Source organism: Hemitrygon akajei, chromosome 14 (genome assembly GCF_048418815.1).
Source record: "Hemitrygon akajei chromosome 14, sHemAka1.3, whole genome shotgun sequence".
NCBI lineage: Eukaryota > Metazoa > Chordata > Chondrichthyes > Myliobatiformes > Dasyatidae > Hemitrygon > Hemitrygon akajei.
The window spans coordinates 94,098,624-94,125,380 of record NC_133137.1 but is presented as its reverse complement, the minus strand read 5'-3'; the positions used below and the strand labels follow the sequence as shown (position 1 = coordinate 94,125,380).

The 26,757-nt window shown below is 39.7% G+C and overlaps 1 protein-coding gene across 2 annotated transcripts in view; it reads left to right on the top strand.

The window, feature by feature from the left end:
- The window catches only part of LOC140738799 (reelin-like), a 302,475-nt gene that overhangs the window by 84,284 nt on the left and 191,434 nt on the right, over positions 1-26,757 (top strand). For both annotated transcript variants that reach the window (XM_073066646.1, XM_073066645.1), the window contains exons 5-8: positions 5,275-5,345; positions 18,611-18,643; positions 20,514-20,592; positions 25,027-25,123. In XM_073066646.1, coding sequence (XP_072922747.1) covers positions 5,275-5,345; positions 18,611-18,643; positions 20,514-20,592; positions 25,027-25,123 — 280 coding nt within the window. The remainder of the gene's footprint in view (positions 1-5,274; positions 5,346-18,610; positions 18,644-20,513; positions 20,593-25,026; positions 25,124-26,757) is intronic.

Genomic DNA, 26,757 nt, shown 5'->3' with positions numbered 1-26,757 from the left:
CATCTAAAACTTTGACGAACTTCTATAGATGTGTGTTGGATAGTGTATTGATCACAGCCTGGTATGGAAACACCAATACCCTTGAATGGAAAAACCTTCAGGAAGTGGTGGATACGACCCAATCCATCTACATCAGGAGATCCCAACCTTTTTTGATCTCATGGATAAACACCATTAAGCAATGGGTCCATGAGCCCCAGGTTGGGAACCCCTGATCTACATGGGGGACTGTCTCAGGAAACAGCATCTATCATCATGGACCTGCAGCATCCAGGCCATGCTCTCTTCTCACTGCTGCCATCAGGACCCACATCACCAGGTTCAGGAACAGTTAATACTCCTCAACCATCAGGCTATTGAAACAGAGAGGATAACTTCACTCAACTTCACTTGCCCATCGCTAAACTGTTCCCACAACCTATGGACTCACTTTCAAGGACTCTTCATCTCATGTTCTCAATATTTAGTGCTTATTTATTCTTTTTTGTATTGCTATTTCTTTTTGCATTTGCACAGTTTGTTGCCTTTTGCACGTTGGTTACTTGTCCATCTTTTTGCATGCAGCCTTTGATTTTATTATCTTTCTTGTATTACTATGATTGCCCACAAGAAAATGAATTTCTGGGTGACATATATGTACTTCAATGATAAATTTACTTAGAACTTCTATTTCATATCTGTTTACCTTGCATTGCCATTCATTTTACCATTGAGTTGCAGCTGCCTTTCATCCTGTTACACACTTGGTCTTTTCTGTTCTTTTCTTTCCTCCATCAGTTTCCCATTTCTTAATTGAAAATTATCACAGTCTTCCATTACACCTGAAATGAAAGCTCACCCTTTTGACTTGTGTTGTTTTTTGCTCCGTGTCTGCACCTGGAGAATTTCCACCGTTTCCCGAATTTATCTATGTGAGTTATTTGGTAAACCACAAATGTCTGAACCTGGTATTCGTAACCCATCCAGGCATGTTTTTGGATTGCCGAGGGAGTGCTGCATTGTGAAGAAACAACGCTTTCTCATGAGCCATTGAATGGAGTGCGCTCTTGCACATGTCTTGCATGATCTGGTCATCAATTTCAGCAAGTGGGGGTGCTGCACATGTTTCTGCTTTCATCAGTGATGCTGAGGTTGAGAGGGTTGAGAGCTTCCAGTTCCTAGGAGTGAACATCACCAACAGCTTATTCCCTTGTCTAACCACGTAAGCCACCTTACCAATTTTTATTCAATGCACTCCAGGTGCATCACAGCTAGGTTTGTTAACTGCTTTGCCCTTGAAACTGCACCAGAAACTGCAGAAAGTAGTAGACACCAGTCAGCACATCACGGAAATTAGCCTCCCTCCATGTACTCTATGCCTATACATCTATTACATCTATACCTCTATATACCTATTACATCTATACCTCTTGCTGCCTCAGTAATGCAGCCAGCATAATTAAAGAACCCACCCACATTCTCTCTTCACCCTCCTCCCATCAGGCAAAAGAAAAAAAATAGCCTGAAAGCCTGTGCCACCAGGCTCAAGGACAACCTCTCTCCCACTGTAATAAGATTATTGAATGGCTCCCTTGTATGATATAATGGTCTCCTAATCTCACAATCTCCCTCGTTATCATCTGCACTACGCTTTCTCTGTAGCTCAGACAAGAGAAAATCTGGCAGATGCTGGAAATACAATGCAACACACACACAATGCTGGAGGAACTCAGCAGCTAGGCAGCCTCTATGGGAAAAAGTACAGTTGACATTTCAGGCCGAGACCCTTCATCGGGACTGGGAAGAAACGATGAGAAGCTCTCTGTAGCTGTTGCACTTCATTATGTCTTCTGTTATTGTTTACCTTATGTAATGAATTGATCTGTATGAACAATATGTCTGACAGGTTTTTCACTTGATATAAGTAATAATAATAATAAACTTCTTCCAATTCCATTTATAGGGGTGGATATGATAGATCCCACAGCATCTTTCGAAGGGAACCAGAGTGTTTGCTCAGCACTTCTAAAAACAATGACCTAGTCATTCATCTGCCTTATATTTCTGATGCAAATTTGGTTGATTTTATCCACTTTTGGCAAGAGTATGCATAAATGGTTATAATACAAGTACAATACTAAACTGTACAAATTTAATACCACAGTTTCATTAGCAATGCAGTATCGTACCATTTGTAACATTGGATGCTGCTCTTTTACTTTTTAAATCACAAAAATGTAAAACTAAATTTTTGACACATGTTCTGTATGCATGGATTTATCATGCCCTCCATATGTGAATTATGTATGTATTAGAGTCACAGGTAGCTTTTAAAGTGGACGTTAAAGTTGTTCCCCAACACCCATATTGTGATTGAAGTTGGAGTGTATCTGGATTGATAACAGATGGGTTATGACTGACTGAGAAAGCACTCATGGTATTAATGCAGCGAAATGTTAGTTCTACATTGTTGGATTGAAATAACCAGTACATATTAAGGAAAGGTTGGTACTGTGCTGATATTGCTGTGATGTCTCAAGATGCAGATGTAGTGCTGTATTAAAGGAACTAGGAGGTGCTTGAAGCAGAAGTTGATGGCCAGCTTACTGTTGTGACTGTGATCAAAGTCACCAGGAGACACCGAAGCTGGTGCTATAGAAGTCTTTATTCCAGACAACAAGCAGGCATCATATGGGAGACACTCTTGGAAGAAGAGACCTCCTGGCCCAATATTACATCACATTTTATATGTTAAAGATCAAAGGTAACAACAGGACAATTTCTATAGTCACAGTGCAGCAATAATGCTTCCATTCAGTTGCACATAATTTCAAACACCTAGATCTTCACACCAACACGCCCAAAATGAGTGTTGATCACCTCTGTCTCTGAGGTGCATTCATGCATATGCAGACATCGCAGGTGTTTCCCGGTTTGCAACCAATCCCAGCCTGCAGCTCTCGGAAGACCATTGTTCTGAGTTGCATTTAAAATTCAATCCATAGTCCACATTCAGATCTGATGGTCATGATGAAGGGTCTCGGCCTGAAACGTTAATCATTTACCCTCTTCCATAGATGCTGCCTGGCCTGCTGAGTTCCTCTAGCATTTTGTGTGTGTTGCTTAAATTTCCAGCATCTACAGATTTTCTCATCTTCAGATCTGAAGACTGGTTGCTGTTGAAATTAACATTTGCTATATACCATAACTCCAGAATACACCTAACACTTACCACACACTAATCAGTTTACCACACACCTGTTACTGGGAAAAGCCTGTATGCTTAGACACAACTGCCATTGGACTCTGTAACACCAACAGAAAAACTTGCAGAATTTGAGATACAGCTATAATGAAAAGAGATGCTATCTATAAATGTTATAAATTGCACAGGAACCTGTACCTGATAAATAGCTTTTTCCTTCTGCAACACAGTGCTCAGTGTTGCCTATCTCGAGCAAAATTGAGGGTTTTTTTTTCTTGTGCTGATTTTGACTGGGCTGGTGATGGTTAAAGAATGTACAGATGCTGATTGGCCCCAGAATTCCTGTGGAGTTATTCCGTTCCTGCGTGTGCAAGAGCCTAGACTGTGCAGAGGGCGGAATCCTATAATTCAGAACATCACAGGTGTCATGAGAAATAGAGTTTTTGATTAAATCATGAGATGTGACCTTGATGTGGATGCATTTGTAAATCCCAGTGCGCTAATATTAGCGATATTCCCCCATGTACGCTCTGGTGGTTGTCAGTCAGATTTTCAATAATTCAAGTGTTGTCTGACAGTTTTTTTTATCATCTCTTCAGTTTTATTTATTATTGAACATTTTAAGTCAAGAGTCCAGACACCACCTCAGATTTAAAAAATAGTAGACGAGAAGGTGAAACGGTAAAGAAAAATGATTGATAATATTCCCTAAAGCAGTTTAACCTGTTTTCCTTATCCTTCATTTGAACATATGGTTTGGGTAAACACAAGAACTATTCAAAGCATTTGCCAAATATCTTAAAATAGATGAATGCAGTACAAAGTGAAAATACTTTCAATTACTAGCAGCAAAGTTATCAAAATTAATGGTTTCCTTTTTCCTTTTTAACAATTATTTACACTGTGACACTTCAGCATTAGCTATGTAGATTGTTCATTCTTTGTATGCGCATGTAATATTGAACAATTTGGAGTTCTGTAAAGGCAATACAAGTTTAGGAAGTGATTAAAAGGGCATGCAGAGTCTTGAGAAGATTTATAAAGAAGTATGGGGTATAAAAGTAAGGAAGTTATGACAAACCCTGCCAAAACATAAATTCAATGACAGTTGGAGTATCGTGGAAAGAATGTGAAGAATATTGATTGAGGGGCTTCAGGAAAGATTCACCAACGACTGAGGAACTGCAAGCAAGTGAATAGATCAGGCAAGCTGGGATTGTTCCCCTAGAAGAGAGATTTGACAGGTGTTCAAAATCACGAAGTGCCTGAAGAAAGTATTAATGAAATGCAGCCCCATCAGTGGAAGTCTGAAAACCTATGGACACATATTTAAGGAGATTAGCAAAAGAACTCATTGCTTCAACACATGGAAGAAACAGATACAACTGTACTTTTCAAACAATAATAGGAGCAGAAAAATAATTCAGGACTATGGAGAAAGATGTGTGTAGTGGGACTGAGCTGATGAGAAACAAGCAGAGCCTTAGTGGACTAAGTGGACTTAGTGTTCTGAAAGCCAAATTTCTATGAGAAGTGATGCGATGAATGAAGTGGGTCTATAAGTGAGAACTATACTACCCGCTGGCTTGCATGGTGGTGATTAATATATCGAATTTCTACAGGCATCTACTTTAAAATTTGCCAAAACATTTTTCTTTAGGCAGCTTCAGGGCTATCAATTCACAATGTCCCAATCTTGAGATTAAATATGCCATTACAAGCTTCTTGCCAGTGCTAGGTTTACTAGGCTGTGCCTTTATATTTCTGTGGTTAATCTTCATTTGCATTTTTAGTCATTTACTTTCCTTCTATTGCATTGAGTATCAGCCATGCTGAAAATGTATCAGCATTGGTTTTGTCCATGGGTGGTCAGACACCAACATCAGAAGATGTAAAATGAGTAGTTTTCAAAATTCCCTGACTTCAAGGATGATACAAGTGAGGAGACAGAGGACTATGTAGAGCACATGAAATCTTGCTTAATGATGTTTCAATATAATAAATCTGAGAGTCATTATGATATCAGATTAGGAATTAATCAACCCATGTGTGAAATTGGCACTTATACATTTTCTCTCTTATTTTATAAGGGCCACGGCTACACAGAGGGGCCAAATCATATTCAAGGATGCACTGGCTCAACAGTTGTGCGAGCAGGGAGGTAAGAGTAAACAGATCACTCTGTCTGTAATTCCTTTGTTCATTTGTCCCTCCCCAATAATCTCGCTTCTGGCACTAATCCCTGCAAGCCGGAAGAAGTGCTACACCTGCCCATTCACCTCCTCCCTCACCTCCATTCAGGGGCCCAAACAGTCCTTCCAGGTGAGGCAGCACTTCACCTGCAGATCTGTTTGGGTCATCTACCATATCCGGTGCTCCCCTACATCGGCGAGACCTGAGGTAGAATAGGGGCGCCGCTTTGGCGAGCACATTCACTCTATCCACAAAAAGCAGGATTTCCCGGTGGCCAACCATTTTAATTCCATTCCCCGTTCCCATTCCGACATGGTGGTCCATGGCCTCCTCTACTGCCATGATGAGGGAATCTCAGCTTGGAGAAGCAACACTTCATGTTCCGTCTGAGTAGTCTCCAATCTGGTGGCATAAACATTAATCTCTCCAACATCTGGTAATTACTCTCCCTCACCCCTTCTCCCTTTTACCATTTCCTATTCTGGTTACCCTCTCACCCACTTCTCTTCTCCTCACTTGCCTATCATCTCCCTCTGGTTTTCTTCCTCCATCCCTTTATTCTATGGTCTGGTGTCCTCTCCTATTATAGTCCTCCTTCAACACTTCACATTTTCCACCTATCACCTCCTAGCTTCTTACTTCATTCCCCCCACCCCACCAAGTTCTTCTGCAAATTAAAGAACAGGTTAACCTCAGCACATCTGCTTCAGCTATGCCTCTTTACAATAAGAATCACTTTAGATTAAGTTACCCACAAGGTGACATGCTAAGCATTGGGAGGTAAGTTGGGTCTCACCGATGTAGGGGAGCGCCAGATACAGTAGGTCACCCCAACAGATCTGCAGGTGAAGCGTTGCCTCGCCTGGAAGGGCTGTTTGGAGCCCTGAATGGAGGTGAATGGGCAGGTGTACCACTTCTTCTGGAGGTTTTTGGTCATAAGAAAATCAAGTGTAATGAGTTACCATTAAGCTATTAACTGACTCACAAATGTCAGCTGCTAAAATCCAGCCATCACTAACAGCAGGAACAATTCCAAATAGGTCCAAATAATCTTTAGTAGTAATGGTTTATTGTTTACAGTGATCTTGCCGGGATGTTACTGGAAGGCAAGTCTCTAGAATTCATTGTGACACTCATCATTGGGTCTCAGAACCATGAATTTTGGTAGGGATGGATAGCTAACCATGATAAATTCAGCTCAGGTAAACCAGGTCTGTTTATATGGATTTCTAAGCTGTCTAATAAACATGTTGGAGGGTTTGCACAGATGCTGGAAAACCACTGACTTAGTCGATCTCTCAAAAATAAAACTAAGGAGCTTACAGGCAGAAATATCAAAAGAAATGTTATCTATAAAGAGTACCTCCCTGTGTAAATGACCAGGTACAATACCAGATCTGAAACTGGTGAGATTGGACTACAGTGATGGGAAAATGAGAAAATCTAGGTGGATATCTTGGTGTGGCACAGCAGCGTAGTGATAAGCACAATGCTTTACAGTCGAGGTGACCCGGGTTCAATTCCTGCTGCAGCCTGTAAGGAATTTGTATGTTCTCCTGTTGACTGCATGTGTTTCCTCCGGGTGCTCTGGTTTCCTCCCACAGTCCAAAGACATACCGGTCGATAGGTTAATTGGTCATTGTAAATTGTCCTGTGATTAGGCTTGGATTAAATCGGGGTATTGCAGGACAGCATAGCTTGAAGGGCCAGAAGGGCCTAATCCTTGCTATATCTCAATAAGTAAATAAACACAACTCACTCAAAATAACGACTGTTTTCAACTGTTTTAAATTGTTGACAGAGCATCATACCACACAGAACAGTGCACTCACTATATCTGCACCAACCTCCATCTACAAATCCAACAATAATCCCACTTTTACTTCAGGAGGTTAAGAAACAAGCCAAGAACAACCCCTCCCCCCACCACCCCGCACCCAACCCCCATCCTACTACTATACAATTTGCAGTAGCTGATTAATATCAGAATCAGGTTTAGGATCATTGACAAGAGGACTAGAATATAAAAGCAATGATGTAATGTTGAGGCTTTATAAGGCATTGGTGAGAGTGGACTTGGAGTATTGTGACTAGGTTTAGGTGCCTTATTGAAGAAAAGATGTGCTGGCACTGGAGAGGTCTCAGAAGAGGTTCATGAGAATGATTCCAGGAATGAAAGGGTTAACATGAAAAGCATTTGATGGTTCTGGGCCTGTACTTGCTGGAGTTGAGAAGAATGAGCAAGATGGGATAAGGGTGGTCTCATTGAAACCTCTTGCATATTGATAGGCCTGGATAGAGTAGATGTGGAGAGGATGTTTCCTATAGTGGTGGAGTCAAGGATCAGAGAGCACAGCTTCAGTTTCAGATTAGAGGGGCGTCCATTTAGAATCGAGATAAGGAGAAATTTCTTTTAGCCAAAGGGTAGTGAAACTGTGGAATTCATTGCCACAGGTGGCTGTGGAGGCCAAATCATTAGGTATATTTAAAGCAGAGGTTAATAAGTTCTTGATCAGATCAAAGGTTACAGTGAGAAGGCAGGAGAATGGGGTTGAGAGGGTTAATAAATCAGCCATGATGGAATGTGGAGAAAATTCGATGGGCTGAATAGTCTAATTCTGCTCTTACATCTTATGACCTTATGGTCTAAAAATGGAGCAAATCATGAGGTAGCATTCATGGAGCCTTGGCAGAGGGGAAGAAATTGTTCCTAAAATATTGAGTGTGTGTATGCAGGTTCTTGTAGATCCTCACTGATGGTAATAATAAGAGGAGGGCATGTCCTGGATGGTGAGGGTCTTTACGGTGGATCTTCCATTACATGTCCACATGTCATTGTGATACAGTGCTTTCAAGAAACCCATACAGTCATAGGGAGTATGTGCAGATTCCACACAGGCAACGCTCAAGGTCAGGATTAAATCAGGTTTCTGGAGCGATGAGGCGGCAGCTGTATTCGCTGCACCACATTGTGATATCGGAACAGTGGCCAAGCTGAAACAATAACTCTCTTTACTTTCCGTAGATGCTGCCTGACTTACTGATTATTGCCAGATGTTGATTCGGATTTCCAGCATCTGCATTTTTTTTTTGTGAAGACTGAAAATTATTGCACTCTCAGATCATGCGCCTTTAAAGTTAACCCCTAAGCTTTCGGATAGATTTTTGAAAATGTCACAGTGGAGACTGAATCCCGTATTGTTACAGGATCTAGCTTTTGTTAATTTTATTAAGGAGCAAATTTCTATATTTTTTGAATTTAACACAGCTGAAGGAATATCAAATCTGGTTATATGGGACATGTTGAAATCTTTTCTTAGGGGACAGATAATCTCATATTCAGCAGCCTTGAGAAAGAAAACTAAAGCAGAATTGTCAGTGCTTATTAATAAAATTAAAGAGATAGATAAAGCGTATTCAGTCAAACATACTGAAGACCTATATAAAGAAAGGGTCAAACTTCAATCACAGTATGATTTGCTTCTGACCTTTCCCATTGAACAGCAAATTTTTAAATCTAAAAGTTTATTTTATATACATGGGGAAAAATCTGCTAAGCTTTTAGTGGGTCAGTTAAAGACTGGGATGGTCAGAAGACAGATTTGAAAAATTCGTCGACCAGATAGAACAGAAATTTTAGATCCTTATGAAATTAATAAGATATTTATGGATTTCTATTCTAATCTTTATAAATCTGAATTCTCTTGTTACATACACATGCAGTTCAACTCTTTGAGTGATTATGCAGAAAGTTTGAAGTTAATAACTCATCTCCTTCTACCTTAGGCCACAAACTTATCAATCACCCCGATGAGTTATTAACTGATGAGTTATTAACTTCAAACTTTCTGCATAATCACTCAAAGAGTTGACCTGCATGTGGATGTAATGAGAGCTGTATAACTCATCTCCTTCTACCTTAGGCCACGAACTTATCAATCACCCCGATGAGTTATTTACTTCAAATTTTCTGCATAATCACTCAGAGTTGAACTGCATGTGGATGTAAAGAGAGCTGTATAACTCATCTCCTTCTACCTTAGGCTACGAACTTATCAATCACCCCCGCAGTAGACACTTTCTGGAGGTTCAAGATCCGTATGCCCACGACCGCTGGACTAAGTGTGTAAATGTAGGAGGGGACTATGTTGAAAAATAAATGTACTAGGTATTCTAAAATTGACTCCTTCTACCTTAGGCCACAAACTTATTAATCACCCCTCGTATGTTCCCTCAATCTATAACAGTCAAAAGCAGAAATATGATTGAGGTTAGCTATAGTTTTCTTAAATTATTAGTGAAAATGAAATGTGCAAAATTAAGTATACTTGGGAGTTATGAAGGCAACAACAAATAGATCATTAAAGTCCAATCCATGACCTCTTAATAACTTTATAAAATACGTATTGGCAAGCAGTTGATTGAATGAGAATTACAATTCATTCCTCGTTGTAACCTAGAGCAAGTTACTGAAGGCCTGTGGAGTACAAAAAGAATTTAGAAAATGTATTCTTGAAACATTAAACTTTTATACCAAGCACTCTCTCTCATATTTTGACATTTTAATATATGCATTCAGGCTTAGATGTAATTTTTTTCAGCCATGAATGTTTCATTTGTTTCTTGATCATAATAGTTCATTTCAAAAGTTAATTATTCAACAGCTACAATTTCTCTGAACATGATTATGAAACTCTAGCTAATAAAAGTTTAATAAGTTTTGTCCCTTATGTTAATGTGCTCTTAATAAATATAAAACTTAAGAATGTTCTATGTTAAATTGTTATAGAGCTTTCTGCGCTTATTTGAATGTCACATTATTATAAACGTCTGTAGGAGGAAGCCCCCTCAGCTAAACCTGGAGAAAATAACGAGCCATCTATCTCTAGTGCTTTTCACAACTGAGAGGGTTTGAAGCAGGTTGTTACCTTAACAGGATTGATTGGAGGTGAAATCCCTGCAGAGACCAATGGCATTTCCTTCAACTTAATGTTTTATTGATTGGTTGTCAATTACATTAAAATTCTTGTGCTCACAATCCCTGAGTAATTCAAAACACAGACAGCCCTAGCTTCTGTAGGAAAAGATATCTGTTTGACTGGGAGAAGAGGAGAAAGCGAAGTAACAGTACAACAGATGAAAGATATTCATAAGGAGAGTGCTCTTCAGATTTTTTCCTGCTGATCCATGATTTTACTCCTGGAACTTAGTACAGGCAGATCAAGAAATAAAACTGACCACTGACTGTTTTTATTTCCAGTGTTTTACTGTCACAGTATATAGTGTAAAAATTCATATTAACCTTGTCACACCAATTGTACGTGGGGAGATTGTTTAATGAAATTCAGCCTTCCCTCTCACTGATCCCCCACGATGAAGTCAGGCAATATACCCTGCAGGCACAAGGTAGCTCATATTACGGTAATCATATTTCAACATATGCAAAACACTTACTGATCTACCTGAAATAGTCTGTAACACGTTATAACTTAATGTGTTGAAGGCAGCACCTACTTAAATGACATTGGTGAGATGGTGAATAGTTTAGGCATTTGGCTGTCAAAGGCAGTTGGCTGCAGAAGGACTGTAAAAGGAAATTCAGTCTCATAAAATGTTTCAAATTGTCACACAGTTTGAAACTTATGAAAAATGAATCATTCACAGTGAATAGGAAACAAATGTTAACATATCATTTAAATTTCATGACATTCATCAAAGCTGTAAATTTGGAACATTTAATGGGATTCTGCTAAAATCTAGAATGAAACATTCATTGAAATATTGAAATTTAAAGTGTTATTATATTACTACAATGACCCTTTATTTCCTGTTTTAGTTAAGATGGTAATTTTAAATGATGGATATCTTAAATAGTTGATAAAACTTTTTAATATTGCAAGCTGTGAAGTATGTGCCCAGGAAGAGTTTGAATAGTGTATAATCAGTAATACAGAGTTACGATGTGACCTTACATACCTATATTATTGCCTATGAATACTTCAGAAGTTTAATAATGACCTTTCTTTATGAAAATCAAAAAAACTGCAAATGCTGGAAATCTAACATAAAAGCTGAAAACGCCTGAAATATCCAGGACACCAGGGTGTATCTATGGGAAGAGAAACTGAGTTAAAATTTCAGATTGAAAATCCTTCAGCGGAACTGAGAAAAAGAAATGGGGGGAAATAGCCTGTTAAGCCTCAGGAGGCGGGTGGAAGGTTGTCTCTGAGAGGGTAAAACCAGTATGCCCATGGGTATAAGTTGTTATCAAGATTTCTGTTCAGTGAATGAACAGGAACAGTTAGAAAGTCTAAGTATAGACAAAAGAGTTGAGAATGCAGAACAGGAAGACAAATCAGGCAGGTCATGCCTCGACTTCCACAGCAAAAAAAAATAAAAAGGAAAATAAATGAATAAACTGATCCAATATAACAGATGAATGATTAATAGAAACAGAGAAATCAGGTTACCTGAAGGTGTAGAATTCAGTACTGAACATTGCAGCCTTCTGGACTCAATATTGAATTCTACACCTTCAGATCAGTTGATTTCTCTGCCTGCCCATCTGTCATATTGGCTCAGCTTGATTGCTTTATATCTTTTCTTTTCTGTTTTGTTTTTAATCTCTGCAAGTGGAGATCATGCCCAAACTGAACTGCTGTGCATGTCTTCCTGCACTGTATTTCACAACTCGTCTGATCTTTCATCTACGTTCTCACTCTCTTTCTGCTCCCACTCACTCATTGACCAGATAATCGTGTTTACAGCTTACCCTCGTGATGACCACTGTTTGACCTGATCAGAGATGGCCTCCCTCTCCCATCCACCCCACAGTTCCTTCATTCACCTTCTCAGTTATGACGAGATGGCTTTGACCTGAAATATTAACTCTCTTCTTCTTCCCTCAGATACCCTATGCGCTGCTGTGAATGACTCCAATATTTTCTGGTTTTAATTTATTTATAACACATGACATTATTTATTTATCTTCCTCTTTTCCCATCTACTTCTGATATATATTGTGTTTGATGCAAGGATAAGCCAGCTAATTGCATCTTGTCTCTCTTGGACTTCAGTGATTTTTGTTGTGGGTGCTCTGAAGTGGTTTGGTACTTGCTGATGGGGGTGTTCCCATCCACCTAATGCCTTTGTTTTTTTAAACATGTAAAGCCATATTATAAAAATATGCCCTGTCGCAGAAGTGTGCCTTGCACTCAGTGTTGGCTTGACCAGGGAACTGTTTATAGATTTCAGCAAAGGGAAGTCAGTGGAGCAGCTTCAAGTTGCTGGGCATCAACATCTCAGCGATGTATCCTGGGCCCAGCACGCTGATGCAATCATGAAGATGGCAGTCCTGCCCCTGTACTTCCTGATGGTTTACGGGAGACTTGGTAGGTCACCCAAGGCTTACAGATGTAGTGCAGAGCGTTCTGACTGGTTCGGAGGCTCCGATGTGCAGGATCAAAAGAAGCTGCAGAGGCCTGTAGACTCAGCCACCTTGGCCATGAGCACAACCCTGAAGAAAGCAGCATCCATCATTAAGGGCCCTCCTTATCTAGGCGATGCCCTCTTCTCATTACTATCATCAGGGAGGAGGAACAGCAGGGGGCCCATACTCAGCATTTTTGGAACAGCTTCTGCCCCTCCACCATCAGATTTCTGAACAGACCACAAACACTACCTATTTACTTATTGTAACTTACAGTGATTTTTATGTCCTTCACTGCACTCAAAACAACAAGTTTCATGACATAGTGCTAATAAACCTGATTTTGCAGTGCATTTTGTAGCTGATGCACACTGTGGCTATGATGTAACAGTGATGGAGAAAATTAATGTGGACTGGGGTACCAGATAAGTAGACTGAAATAGAACTGCAGTCACACAGGCTCTTGGAGAGTTTTCTACTCCAGGTCTTATCCGTCGAATTAAGAATTAGACAAGCTTTTTGGAAGTCGCATGGTGGAATATATTGCAGGATACCTAGCTTCTGTCCTCTTGTACGTTGCTAATTCTGATACATTTCAACAGTGAGCTACCCAATGTGGCTGCTGGAGGTTTAATGGCAACATAACTCAATGATGATATGATACATTTCACACTGGAAGTGTTTAGCATGTTGGCAGTAAGCATAGTTCCAGTAGCGACACATTGTTTGATGAGTCTGTGAACTCTGCACAGTTCTGGTGTGTTCCCGGTTACTAGTGCAGAGATGACTGGCTACTCTACAGAAATTGGGACAGATTCTGGAATCATCAGGTTTCCAGTTACAATTCTTTTGATTGTATGAAACATGAAACAAAAAGCATCTCAAAGCAAGAACAAGCAAGTTGATGTTTTGAGATGGAAAATGATTTACAATCTTTGAAGACATGAGAAAATCTGCAGAGGTCCAAAGCAATACACACAAAATGCTGGAGGAATTCAGCGGGCCACAGCATCTATGCAGAAGAGTAAGCAGTCGATATTTCAGGCCGGGACCCTTCTTCAGGACTGGAAAGGGAGGGGAGAAGTCAGATGTAAGAAGGTGGGGGGAGAGGAGGAAGGAGTACAAGGTGCAGGTGATGGGTGAAACTGGGAGGGGAGAGGGGGTGAAGTAAAGAGCTGGGAAGTTGATTGATGAAAGAGATAAAGGGCTGGAGGAGTGGGTATCCAGTTTTTTCTGGTGAATGGGGCATAGGTGCTCCGTGAAGCGGTCTCCCAATCAATGTTGGGTCTCACCAATATACAGGAGTCTACAATGGGAGCACCAGATGACCCCAATGATGACCCCAATGGACTCACAGGTGAAGTGCCTCCGCTTCTTTCTGGACATAGACCAAACTAGTTCCTATCTACCACCACACTCATCTGTTTGGTGGAACCTCACTCTCAATAATTTCTCCTTCAGCTCCTTCCACTTCCTCCAAACCAAGGGTGTAGCCATGGGCACACATGGTTCCCAGCTACGCCTTCCTTTTTGTCAGCTATGTGGAACAGTCCATACTCTAAGCCTGCACCAGTATTGCTCCTCAACTCTTCCTATGCTAGATCGATGACTGCATCCGTACTGCTTCCTGCACCCATGCTGAGCTTGTTGACTTTATCAACTTTGCCTCCAACTTCTACTTTCTCCTCAAGTTTACTTGGTCCATTCCCGACACTTCCTTCCCCGTTCTCGATCTCTCTGTCTCCCTCTGTGGAGACAGCTTATCTACGGACATTTTTTATAAACACACTGATTCTCACAGCTACCTGGAATATACCACTCCCCATCCTGTCACTTGTAAAAATGTCATTCCCCTTCTAGCAGTTCCTCTATCTCTGCTGCATCTGCTCTGAGGAGGAGGCTTTTCATTCCAGGATTAATTAAATGTCCTCCTCCTTCAAAAATCAATGCTACCCTTGCCCACATCTTTTCCATTTCACGTACGTCTGCCCTCACCCCATCCTCCCACCAGTCTACCAAGGATAGGGTTCCTCTTGTCCTGGCCTACCACCCCACTAGCCGCTGAGTCAAGCAAATAATTCTCCCTAACTTCCGCCATCTCCAATGGAATTCCACCAACAAGCACATCTTTCCCCCCCCCCATCCCTCCCCCAACTTTCTGCTTTCTGCAGGGAGTCCCTACGTGATTTCTTATCCCTCCTCACTCATCTCCCTCCTGGTACGTGCTTACAAGCGGAACAAGTGCTACACCTCCTCCCTCATTACAATTCACGGCCCAGGCTGTCCTGTAAGTCTGTTGGAGTCATCTACTGTATCTGGTGATCCTAGTGTGGCCTCCTGTATATCGGTGAGACCTGACATAGATTGGGAGACTGCTTCGCCGAGCACCTACGCTCCATCTGCCAGAAAAAGCAGCATCTCCCTGCAGCCACCCATTTCAATTCCACTTCCCATTCCCATTCCAACATGTCAGTCCATGACCTCCTCTACTGCTGCACTGAAGCCACACTCAGGTTGGAGGAGCAACACCTTGTATTCCGTCTGGGTAGCCTCCAACCTGATGACATGAAAATTGATTTCTTGAACTTCCGGTAATTGCCCCCTTCTTCACCAGTCCCCATTCCTGCTTCCCTCTCTCACCTTATCTCTTTACCTGCCCACCACCTCCCTCTGGTGCTCCTCCCCATTCCCTTTCTTCCCTGGTCTTCTATCCTCTCCTATCAGATTCCCACTCCTCCAGCTATTTATCTTTTTCACTAATCAGCTTCCCAGCTCTCTACTTCACTGCCACCCCTCCCAGATTCACCTATCACCTGCCACGTAGAACTTCTTCCTTCATCCCCACCATCTTAAACCTGACTTCTCTCCTTCCTTTCTAGTCCTGAAGAAGGACTGAAACTGTGACTGTTCACTCTTTTCCAAAGATGCTGCCTGGCCTCCAGCATTTTGTATGCGTTACTTGGATTTCCAGCATCTGCAGATTTTCTTGTCTTAAAAACTCAAGGACTTTTAGTTCCACGACCACCTTTTGTGTGGAAATTACAGTGTACAGACTTACAATTTTTTTTCAGCCAGATAGCTTGCTATTGATAATAAAGGTTCAATACAGCATGAAATTCCCACCTGGAATTTAATGCAGCTAAGAACAAGGTATACAATGAGAAGAAATCATAATTTTTTGAAATTCATGACAGTTCAAGTGATTTTCCCTGATTGCAGTGAAGGCTGCAATTAGCATTACGAAAGGAGATGCATAGAATCGCTGTTGGGGGTTTCCATATTAAAATGCATGTGCAGTGTGTTGGCAGACTCAGAGCCGTGATAGCAATTACCAGTGGTTACCTTATCATTGCTGCTGCAAACTCCCACCATAGTTGCCAACTGACCACTTGCGTGTGGTTCCAACATTCTGTTTTAATCCTGGGAAATGAACTTCTTGCTTTCTGCTCCGTTTTGTTTTGCGCTGATGCACGTTGTTCATGTGACTGCTCAGAGAACCAGTCAGGTCATCAGCCCTGACAAAAGCCAAAAATAGCATAAAAGAGCAAAGATATTGGTTCCACGTATAATGATGACTACATTACTGGCTTCAATGCTTTGAAAATATTTTCCTTTTTAAACTATTCATTAAAGTTTCTGAGATCTTCAACATCACACACCTGATCTCTGGTACATTATTTGATTTCTATTATGAAGTGATGGACAGTTTAAATAATAAATTGATTCTAACCCTGACATTTTAGGATGGTGAGGAATATGATGTGGTCAAGGGAAGAGAATGGATTCACAGAATTTCAAAACATTTGGGTTAGATTTGGGTCATGCAAAGTGTTAAATTGTAATATTGAATTAAAAATAATTACCCAGTAGATTTGAAACAAAATCTTTGCATCACTTGTAAATTGTTAACCTCTCACTACCTACTAGAGAAGCACAATTCAAGACAGACAAAGCTTCCTCTTTAATTCTTCTCTTTTGTTAAAGTTATTAGTAATTTTCTATTAAACTTCTCTGCCAAATGTCAATATTATATATAAAAAAATCAAATCTCTTTTTGCTTGAGGCAGTCAATAACCAGACTGAGAATCTTTAATATTTGGCAGCAAGAGTTGACTGACTTCATTTTGGTTTGTACTTATTTGATTTCAGTAGTTCTTTTTCTTACAATGGACATTTTAAAATCATTTTGCGATCCATTCTCCACTCAGTATAAGTGCAATTTGGATATAAAGTGAGCCAAATATACGGATGCTTCCCTACAAGTCTGCCTGGGTATCTTGCAACATCACCAACCTCTAAAAGGGGTGGGCAATTTAATGTCAGTTTGTGAAGAATGATAGATAGCTTTGCAGAAATAAAATGTGTTGAGGAAATTCACTTGAACTCACCATACTGTAAACTTTGACTCTATGGGTTTAGGCTCAAACCTCAGCTGTAATCTGTGTGTCATTTTTTAGGAAAAAAGTTTTTTAAGGCAATTTTTATTAAACAGAATAATTTTTATCATTCTGTGTTTAATATTCCACAAGGTCACATTGTTATGTTCAGATACAGAATGAATGCATTTTTCCTGTCTCTATTTTATTATGTTATTACAACTTGCTAGATTTAAGGTGGAAATTATTCTGCCTCTTATTAAAAACTAAAAATAGATTCTAATCAGTACAGCAGTTGAGGTGCAACCAGCAGCATATAATTTCTCTTTGGGATAGGGAAAGGTGACCAAAATTCATTCCTCTGACCAGTGCCCTGCACACTCTGTTTATTATGGATATCAGAAAATGTAGAAACCAGCTTAAGGTTTGTTGTTTTGTCTGGTCAATAACATAAATGTTTTCACTATGTGAGCTGTCACATTGAAGAATCACTATTTAACTGAGACGCTGTGGTGTGAAAGGCACCACTGTAGGTCAATAGCACTTTACAATAGAGAGAGAGAAAAGAAGTGGAAATGGAGAAACACCAACAAGATGCTGGAGGAACTCATTAAGCCAGCAGCATCTATGAGGGGAATAAACAGTCGGCATTTCCGGCTGAGACCCTTCATCAGCACTGTGAAATGGGAATGAAGTGAAAATGGTGTAGGTTTTTGCCAAATAAAATGAAGGGAGGCATTTTACGTTTAAGAAAAACTGTAACAACTCATTTCTTGTACGTCAAAAACACTGGGACTATAGTCACAAAGCTGCATTTGCATTTAGCAATGCCATTCTTTTATACACTTACAGATTTCAGTATTGTTTCCATGAGAGATTATAATTAAAAACATTTGTGATTTTGTCTATTGTTTACTGGAGATTCATAAACTCCTGAGAACATGCAAGGTCAAATCTGGTTGCAATGGCAATTTCATTTTGCTTTATGCTACCGCATGCTATCGGGTGGGCAATCTGGTGAAATACTGTACTTTATTTATATGATTTACTCACTTACTTTAGGTCAAGATAACATGAATTGCCCATGTTGTAAACATTGGATTCTAGACAAAGGAAACAAGTTTAATTTTTTTAAATACTCTCAGCTTAATGTGTTCTATAGAAAAAGCACAACGCTTAAAATAAAATAGATATTTTGCCCACAAAAGTGTGAAAAAACTTTCGGTAATATTTGCTATTTTTGAAGTTGATTTGTATTGCCAAATAATTAACTTGTTGAGCTTACCACAGTACGAAATGTATGTTTTCCCCCAGAGAAGGTCATACATAGAAATCTTTTGCATGTGATTATTTACATGTGTGATCATTATGTTGAGAGAATAGAGTTTGCCTGTCAATTAACATAACTTTTCTATTCTTATCTCACAGCTCCCACTGAGTCACCCCTACGACCGAAGCTGGGTAAGTGAAAATGTTAACAGTATAATTAAGAGTGTCCAAAACTTCCCAGTTACCTCATGAAATGTGAGGATTTGCTCCAACTTCTTCGGGCATATCCAACGAACTGAGTAATACAACATGCACCCTTTCATCATGGCCCAACATCCTCTTTCTTTTGATTAAACTTCTTTTAATATTTAACAAAATGTGCAAAGTCTGTGATATAATGTCCCATTGCATCACAGCTGGCAAATTGGTATGAATATCTTCTAGTAGACAAACATTGCATTAATCTTTTGTGGGTGCAGGTAGCACAAACAATAACACAGAATTTACAGAAAGCTACAGCCATATGTCTGCACTGAGATAAGGGAAGACCCCATTAAGAAATAGTACAATTAATAGTATGAGACGAAGTTAACCAGATCAAATTAATCATCTCAATTAAAGAGACGATTAACTTCATCTGAATAACTTTATCCAGAAATAAAATCTCTGTATGGTGACTTTATTTTATTCTTTAACGATCTGTGGTTCCATTATCCAGTGTAGCTGTAGAGAATGTGATTATATCCCGAAATAACTCTGTGTTGTAGAGTACCATTATGCTCAAATTATTATTGTAGACAGAATGGATGCCCAACCATTTTATCATTTTATATAAAAGCAACTATTTTCCAGATGAAACCAGTGTTTTTGTTCCAGAGTAGTTTGCAGGCCCTGTTTGAAGATGCTGAGAGAATGCCCAAGTGGCTCTTGAACCATAGTTATCCCTTGCATTTATAGTTCGTATCCCCAATCAGAAACCTCAGAAGACCTGCAAAATTGAGATATAACAAATCTAGCACCTACTGGGTCACAATGGAGCAAGTCATTGGGATGCTTGAAGAATAGTTCTGTGACTCGATCATTCTGATAATGAGATGTTGCTTTGTCTGTCTGATGGGTAGCAATTCATTGTCAGGACCAGGAGGTGAGACTTCAGTTGGAGGGTGAGAACAACGGTGCAACTGGAGTTTCTAGCAGGGGAGTGGGTTTAAAACACCTGCCTTCAGAGCTACTTCCAGCACTGACAACTATCAACCAGCTTTCAGCCATATCTGGAACCACACTTGCTGCTGCAGATCACACCAATCAAACTGTAATGGGTCAGGAAAATCTCTTTGGCAAAAAGGGAAATAGCTAACAGTGAAATCAATTCATTCATTTTTTTTAAATTACCACATCCGTTCATGTAACTCGTGACACTGATTTCTGAGCCTGTATGAATTCCGGCGTTGACCCCAAATGTTATTGCAGCCATTAAGTGGTCCTTGGATTCTTTCAGTTAAACAGCTAACATAATCATGTGTTGAGTAGGAAGACTCAGAAATAAATTACTGGCTTGGTTATTCTGGTAACTCTCTAAGAGACTATAACCAGTGCCATGCTCAATAAATGTTTTACAGGCATCAGGAGAGGGACTAAACAGCTCAATGGGATGCTAATGTAAGCATGCAACTCTGCATAATAACATACACTCCTCAGCGGAATGCAATAGCCATTTTCCATGTCCTATGCGGAGTTACCATTACCGTTCATTTAAATTTTAAAGGAATAAAACCATAACAAATTAATGTTGCCATGGAAATGAAAAATCCATAAATCATTGTTGCTAAGATATGCATACGTCTTGTCCTTGAATGAACTGGTTTTGAACACAAGCCAAACAGAGGCAAGCCTGGCTCTTTGGACGTAGCACTTAATGTAAATTGTAGTGACTATTACTCATGCCTTTTCATAACGAGAAAAAAAAATTACTGAGCTCTTGAGACAAAGCTAGGCAAGCTAAGCATACATTTTACAATGTAAATTGCATTATGATGGATTGTTTATGAATTTTCTTTCTTAGCTGAAATCCACAGTGCCAGTGTGATTCTCCGGGATGATTTTGATTCACATCCAAAATTGGAACTGAATGAAGAATTATGGTAGGTGTACCTGTAAACATAAACAGCCTTATTAAACAGCAGTTTGGAGGGGAGTTGTGGGTCTTATTTTAAATTAAGCCAACTTAATATTTGTTACAAGCAGATACATTTTATTTTCAATATTCATTTTTCTGTGAGTAGCTGAAATTTTGTGTGAATCTGTAATTTTTTCTTTGTAATGCATACAATATCATACAAAGCAACATTATATTTATGTGGTGACCTTATGAGAACATCCTACAAGTGCTTCGCAGAAGTGGAAGAGGAGTGAAAAGAGACAATTCAGGGCAGAGTTAAAAAGTTAGGCTCTGGTGTAATTTAAAGAAATGAAGAGAAATAACAAGGTGGAAGAAGCTTTAGAAAATAGGGTAGAAATGGCTGGAACTACCATAGAGGAGTAAGAGGGATAAACCCTAGAGCAGAAGTAGCAAACCTTTAACACATGTGTCCAAGTCAAAGTCAAAGTAAAGTTTATTATCAGAGTACTTACATATCACCACATACAATCCTGAAATTATTTTTCTGTGTGCCCAAGATGACATACAGAAAAATTTTGTTGGCATGTAGCTTACAGTGCTGTCCTTCGATTCTTTAAAGCCCTACCTATAATAAAAGATACAGTTATATTTACTGTCAACTAAAGCAACAGCTGATTTTTACAGCCCAAGAACAGTGAGATGTTTTCATAGGAAACAACTTACAGTGGCTTGGTGACGGTTGCAAGAGCACATGACAATCTCTCTCTAATTTTCTTTTATTAATAGTAAATCAATGAATACATGTAAATAAGCAACAGGACTCATCCTTTTTCCTTAAAATAAACTATTATCATTTGTTACAAATTCATTCATCAATGAAAATCTCTGCTTAAAGCTACCATAGCATGCGAGAGAATATTTTGGAAGATTATTGCCAATTCGGGCACGTACTCCAAAAAGATTCACTATCTCTGCCAGAGGAATTGCATATGTGTTTTGCCGAATAAAATAAAATACTTCCAAAGACCTGCCCCTATATCAGAGTATTCAGTGTGCCCAGTGCAGGACAGTTATATGGAATTACATGACTTATGAAAAGGACTGAGCAGAATGCTCTAATATTTGAATTCCGTTTTTTTTACTGACAATCCTTATTCATTTTAATACATCAAACTGAATGCAGTACCTGCTTATTAGACTCAGCAAGAAGAGACAGCAATCCAGTATAAGTATGTGTGACATTCCCTGCACATAATACATAAGATAGCTTATGTACATAGATTGATTGTACTGTATGTCCTAGGCACAGGAGTATATATGACTCTGAAAGGAAATTATCAAGTAGTGGTGGTGGTGGGGGGTGGGTGTGTAGGGGTGGGCTAGTGGATGGAGGAGCTGATCAGCTAGGGAATTTGAGCAGCTAGGGACTAAGTTAAAACACAGAACCAAAACGGTAATAATCTCTGGATTGGTACCTGAGCCACATGCAAGTTGGCACAGGGTTAATAAGATCAGAGAGCCAAATATGTGGCTTAAAGATTGGTGTGGGGTAAGTGGGATGTTGGCACCAGTATTCGGGAAAGAGGGATGGGCTCCACCTGAACTATTCCGAGACCAGGGTCCTTGCAAATTGCATAACTAGGGCTGTGGATGGGGCTTTAAATCTTGGAAAAGTATAGATAAAATAAAATGAAAGGAAAGAGCTGGAGAAATTATTGAGGTTTCAGAACACAGAAAAAAGCAGAAAGTTAAGAAAGGGAAAAGAATTTAACTTGAGCAACAAGGGGACAAAATTGAAAAGAAGGGTGGTGAATACAGGACTGAAGGTGTCGTATTTGAATGCACACAGTTTATGAAATAAGGCAAACACGAGGAAATCTGCAGATGCTGGAAATTCAAGCAACACACAAAAAATGCTGGTGGAGTGCAGAAGGCCAGGCAGCATCTATAGGAAGATATACAGTCAACGTTTCAGGCCGAGACTCTTTGTCAGGACTGACCAAGGGTCTTGGCCCGAAACATTGACTGTACTTCTTCCTATAGATTCTGCCTGGCCTGTTGCGTTCCACCAGCATTTTCTGTATGAAATAAGGTAAATTATCTTGTAGCACAATTGGAAATTGGCAGGTATGATGTTGCGAGCATCACAGAATTATTGAAAAATGATCACAGCTAGGAGCACAACTTTCAAGGATACATCTTGCATAAAGAGGGCAGGCAGGTGGGCAGAGAGGTTGTGGTGGCTTTGTTGGTAAAAATTGAAATCAAATCCGCAGAAAGAAATGACATAGGATCAGAAGATGTAGAATCCTTGTGGGTAGAGTTAAGAACCTGCAAGGGTAAAAAGACCCTGATGGGAAGTTATGTACATACCCCTGAACAGTAACCAAGCTGTGGGCTACAAAGTACAAACAGGAGATAGAAAGGGCAAGTAAAAAAGGCAATGTTACAATGATCGTGGGGATTTCAATATGCAAGTTATTGGATCCCAAGAGAAGGAATCTGCAGAATGCCTAAAAGATGACTTTTTAGGGCAGCTTGTGCTCAAGACTACTAGGGAAGAGAGAATTCTAGATTGGGTATTCTAGAATGAAACAAATGTGATCAGCAAGCTTAAGATAAAGGAACTCTTAGGAGATAGTGAGCATATTATAGAAGTCATCCTGCAGTTTGAAAGGGAGAAACAAAAATTGGATGTATTGATATTACATTTCAGTAAAGAGGTAGAAAGAAGAGGTACGAGAGAGGACCTAGACAAAGTTGATTGGAAGGGGATGGTAGCAGAGATAACAGAAGAGCACCAATGGATTTTTTGGGAGTAATTCAGAAGACGGAGGCTTGGTTCACCCCAATAAAGAAGTCGTATTCTAAAGGGAGAATGAAGCAACTGTGGGTGACGAGGGGAGTCAAAGACAGCATAAAAACAAAGGAGAGGGAGAGGTAGTAATGGGGAATGAAGAAACGGTAGATAAATTGAATGTATTTTGCACCAGCCTTCACTGTGGAAGACATCAACAGCATGCCAGAAATTCGAGAGTGTCTGAAGGCAGAAGTGAGTGTAGTTCTTATCACAAAGGAGAAGGTGCAAGGGATGTGAAAATTCTGAAGCTAGGTAAGTCACCTGGACCAGATGGACTACACTCCAGGTTCTGACAGAGGTAGCTGAAGAGATTTCAAGAATCACTAGGTTCTTTCAAGAAAAATTAAATATCACTCTATTTTTTTATGAAGGGAGAGAGGCAAAAGACAGAAAATTATTGGCCAGTTAGTTTGACTTCAGTGGTTGGCACGATATTAAGTCCACTATTAAGGATGACGATACAGATGCTGGGGCTTTATAAGGCATTGGTCAAACCATACTTGGAGTATTGTGAGCAGTTTTGGGTCTCATAGCTAAGAAAGGATATCCCAACATTGGAAAGGGTCCAGAGAAGGTTTACAAAAATGATCCCAGAAATGAAAGGGTTCATTTATGAAGAGCTTTGATAGCTCTGGGCCTGTACTTGCCAGAGTTTAGAAGAATTGGAGAGGTGGGGGGGGGGGGGGGGGGAGGAGGGCATCTCATCGAACCATTCTGAATAGCAAAAGGCCTAGATAGAGTGGGACGTGGAGCGGATGTTTTGAATAATGGGAAAGCCTTGGACTAGAGGACATAGTCTCAAATTAGAAGGGTGTCCCTTTAGAATGGACATGAGGAGTAATTTCTTTTTCTGGCAGGTGGTAAATCTGTAGAATTCATTGTCACAGACAGCCGTGGAGGCCGAGTCATTGGGTATATTTAAAGCGTAGTTGGATGGGTTCTTGATTAGTAAGGGCGTTAAAGGTTACGGGGAGAAGACAGGAGAATGGGATTGAAATGTGAAATAAATCAACCATGACTGAATTATTCATAATTGAGAATTATAATTATGCTTCTGTGTATTCTAGTCTTATGAAGGAATTATTCAGGATTTGGGTTTATCTCCATTTGTGTAGCACCATCACAAGTTTCGAATGGTAGGGATTGTTGTTGACTTTAACTCTGTACTGTCATTTCTGAGATAAAGTTTGAGTCAGAAGATCCAATTCCTTTTACATCTGGACGTACATTCCAGGCTGATACGTTGGTGCCACAGTCACAGGAGTAATGCACTGACAGGCATATTGTCAATCCTCTCTGTCCAGTTTTAAAAAGAATTTAACACAATATTGTCACTCAATGAAACCCAGCAAAATTATTCATTATTTTGTTGCATTTTGTGGGATCTGCTTATAACTGCCGCATTTATTTCAAGAGGCAGGCAGTGGCTACCTTTTTAAGGTTATTCCTTTACTGTGAAGTATTTTAGGGGCATTCTTAGGATACAGAAGGTGGTATGTTAATACAACAGGTTCTTTCTGTTCCTTTTTTTAAAATTATAGGTAGTCTACCCTCTTGTGTGAATTAATGCAATCTTCCTTTATCTCGTTTCCCTAGGTTTGAATGCAGCCACTGTATAGTGGGTGATCAGTGTGGGATCATAATGCATGGCAATGCGATTACATTCTGTGAGCCAAATGGTCCACGGGAGCTGGTAAATTGCTTTTAACTGAAGTATTTTGAAAAAGTTAAGCAAATTGATTTATACTTGCAAGTATAAGTAGCAGTAAGCTGTGGCAGAAAGCTCCACGGAGGCATTTTTGATGATCTTGTGAAACAAGCTTATCTGTCTGTAGATGTCTGATATGTTACAAAGAACTCAGTGGGATAAATTTTAGTCTCCTTAAGCCTCAAAATTTAACATTGCACAAACAGCACATGTCTGACTAGATGGTCTAAGATGACTCAAAGATGAGCCTCAGATCTCTTTTCGGTGACATAGTTGGCCTCTCCTCATTGCTTTGTCAGCAGATCCCTGCATTTCAGTAGAGATAGTTCGGGTAGTTTACTGTGTTGGCAGCTGCCATATACTTGGTAGAGAGTTGAGGCACAATTAGGGGTGGGAGCACATTCCGAGTCTTCCTGGAAACCATTAACAATTTCTACCTTAACTCTCTTGAAGACCCATTCAAGGCATGACCAGTGTCTCAAAGCAAATAGTTTAAATCAGACACTCTGCATGCTCTTTAGTCAGTAATCACATAGAGTGCTGAATGTCACAGCACTTCCAACTGGGATGGTACATGAAGGAACCTCTTCTGAACCCTATTGGTGGTTCTCTGATATCTTAATTTTGTTTAAATTGAGATAAAACAATGAAATTAAATGAACATTGGGTGTAGACCTCAGAGGGAGAACTTTTTGAGGTACACCGCAGAGTGTTTCAGCTACCCGAGTTTCTAGACCTCACCTTACATTAAGAGTGACGCCGTTCACAGGCTGGTTGAATTCTACTGAAAGAGGATCTACCTTGTGAAAATACAAGTATGAGTTGGGTGGGTAACTGTTCCTCGAAGGCCTCCATGTGACTTAGAACAGGATAAACTAAATATGTATTTAGCAGTCATCTGCAGAAATTCTGTTAGCTGCAATAGCTTAATTTACTCTCCCACTGCAAACACTATTCCAAATGCACATGAAATCTCCTTGCAGTGGGAGTAAAAGTAAGATGAATGACAGCCTGAAAATGCAACTTATAATGCAAAACATTACCCTATTTGAAATACTAACCAACCACCACCGTGTAATCTTAGTGCAGGGATGAATAGGGTTATTGAATTGTGCCATTCGTTAGAAACAATATGAAATATACAGGATTGGGATCTGAATTCTTCAAAGATCACATTCCTTGTCACATGAGTACAATATAACATCTAAAGATAAAATAGACCTTTTTCATTCAATCCTCAGTATGGATCCCTGACCATTTACATCTCCTACAGTTTTATTTAGATTACCAGTAATCCAGTTTTACCACGAAGGACATGTTATAACCTTTCCAGAATAAAACACTTTTTCTTGAATCTAAGAAACGGTAACTTCAGTCTCATCCCACTTAATAAAATGGCAATCTGCACAGGATAATCCTTGGGCTAGATTGCCACTGGGCTGTTGGATCACAGAACTTAAATTGCTTTCAGGAGAAAAGCTTGCCTCTTCAATTATTAAGTAATAAGAAGTATTTCTCTTTCATGAGCCTCGATACTTCTAGTATCTGCAGTATGTTCTTCTTGTAGATACTGTTCAATAAATGATTCCTAACATACAGTGCTTCTGTACATCAGTATG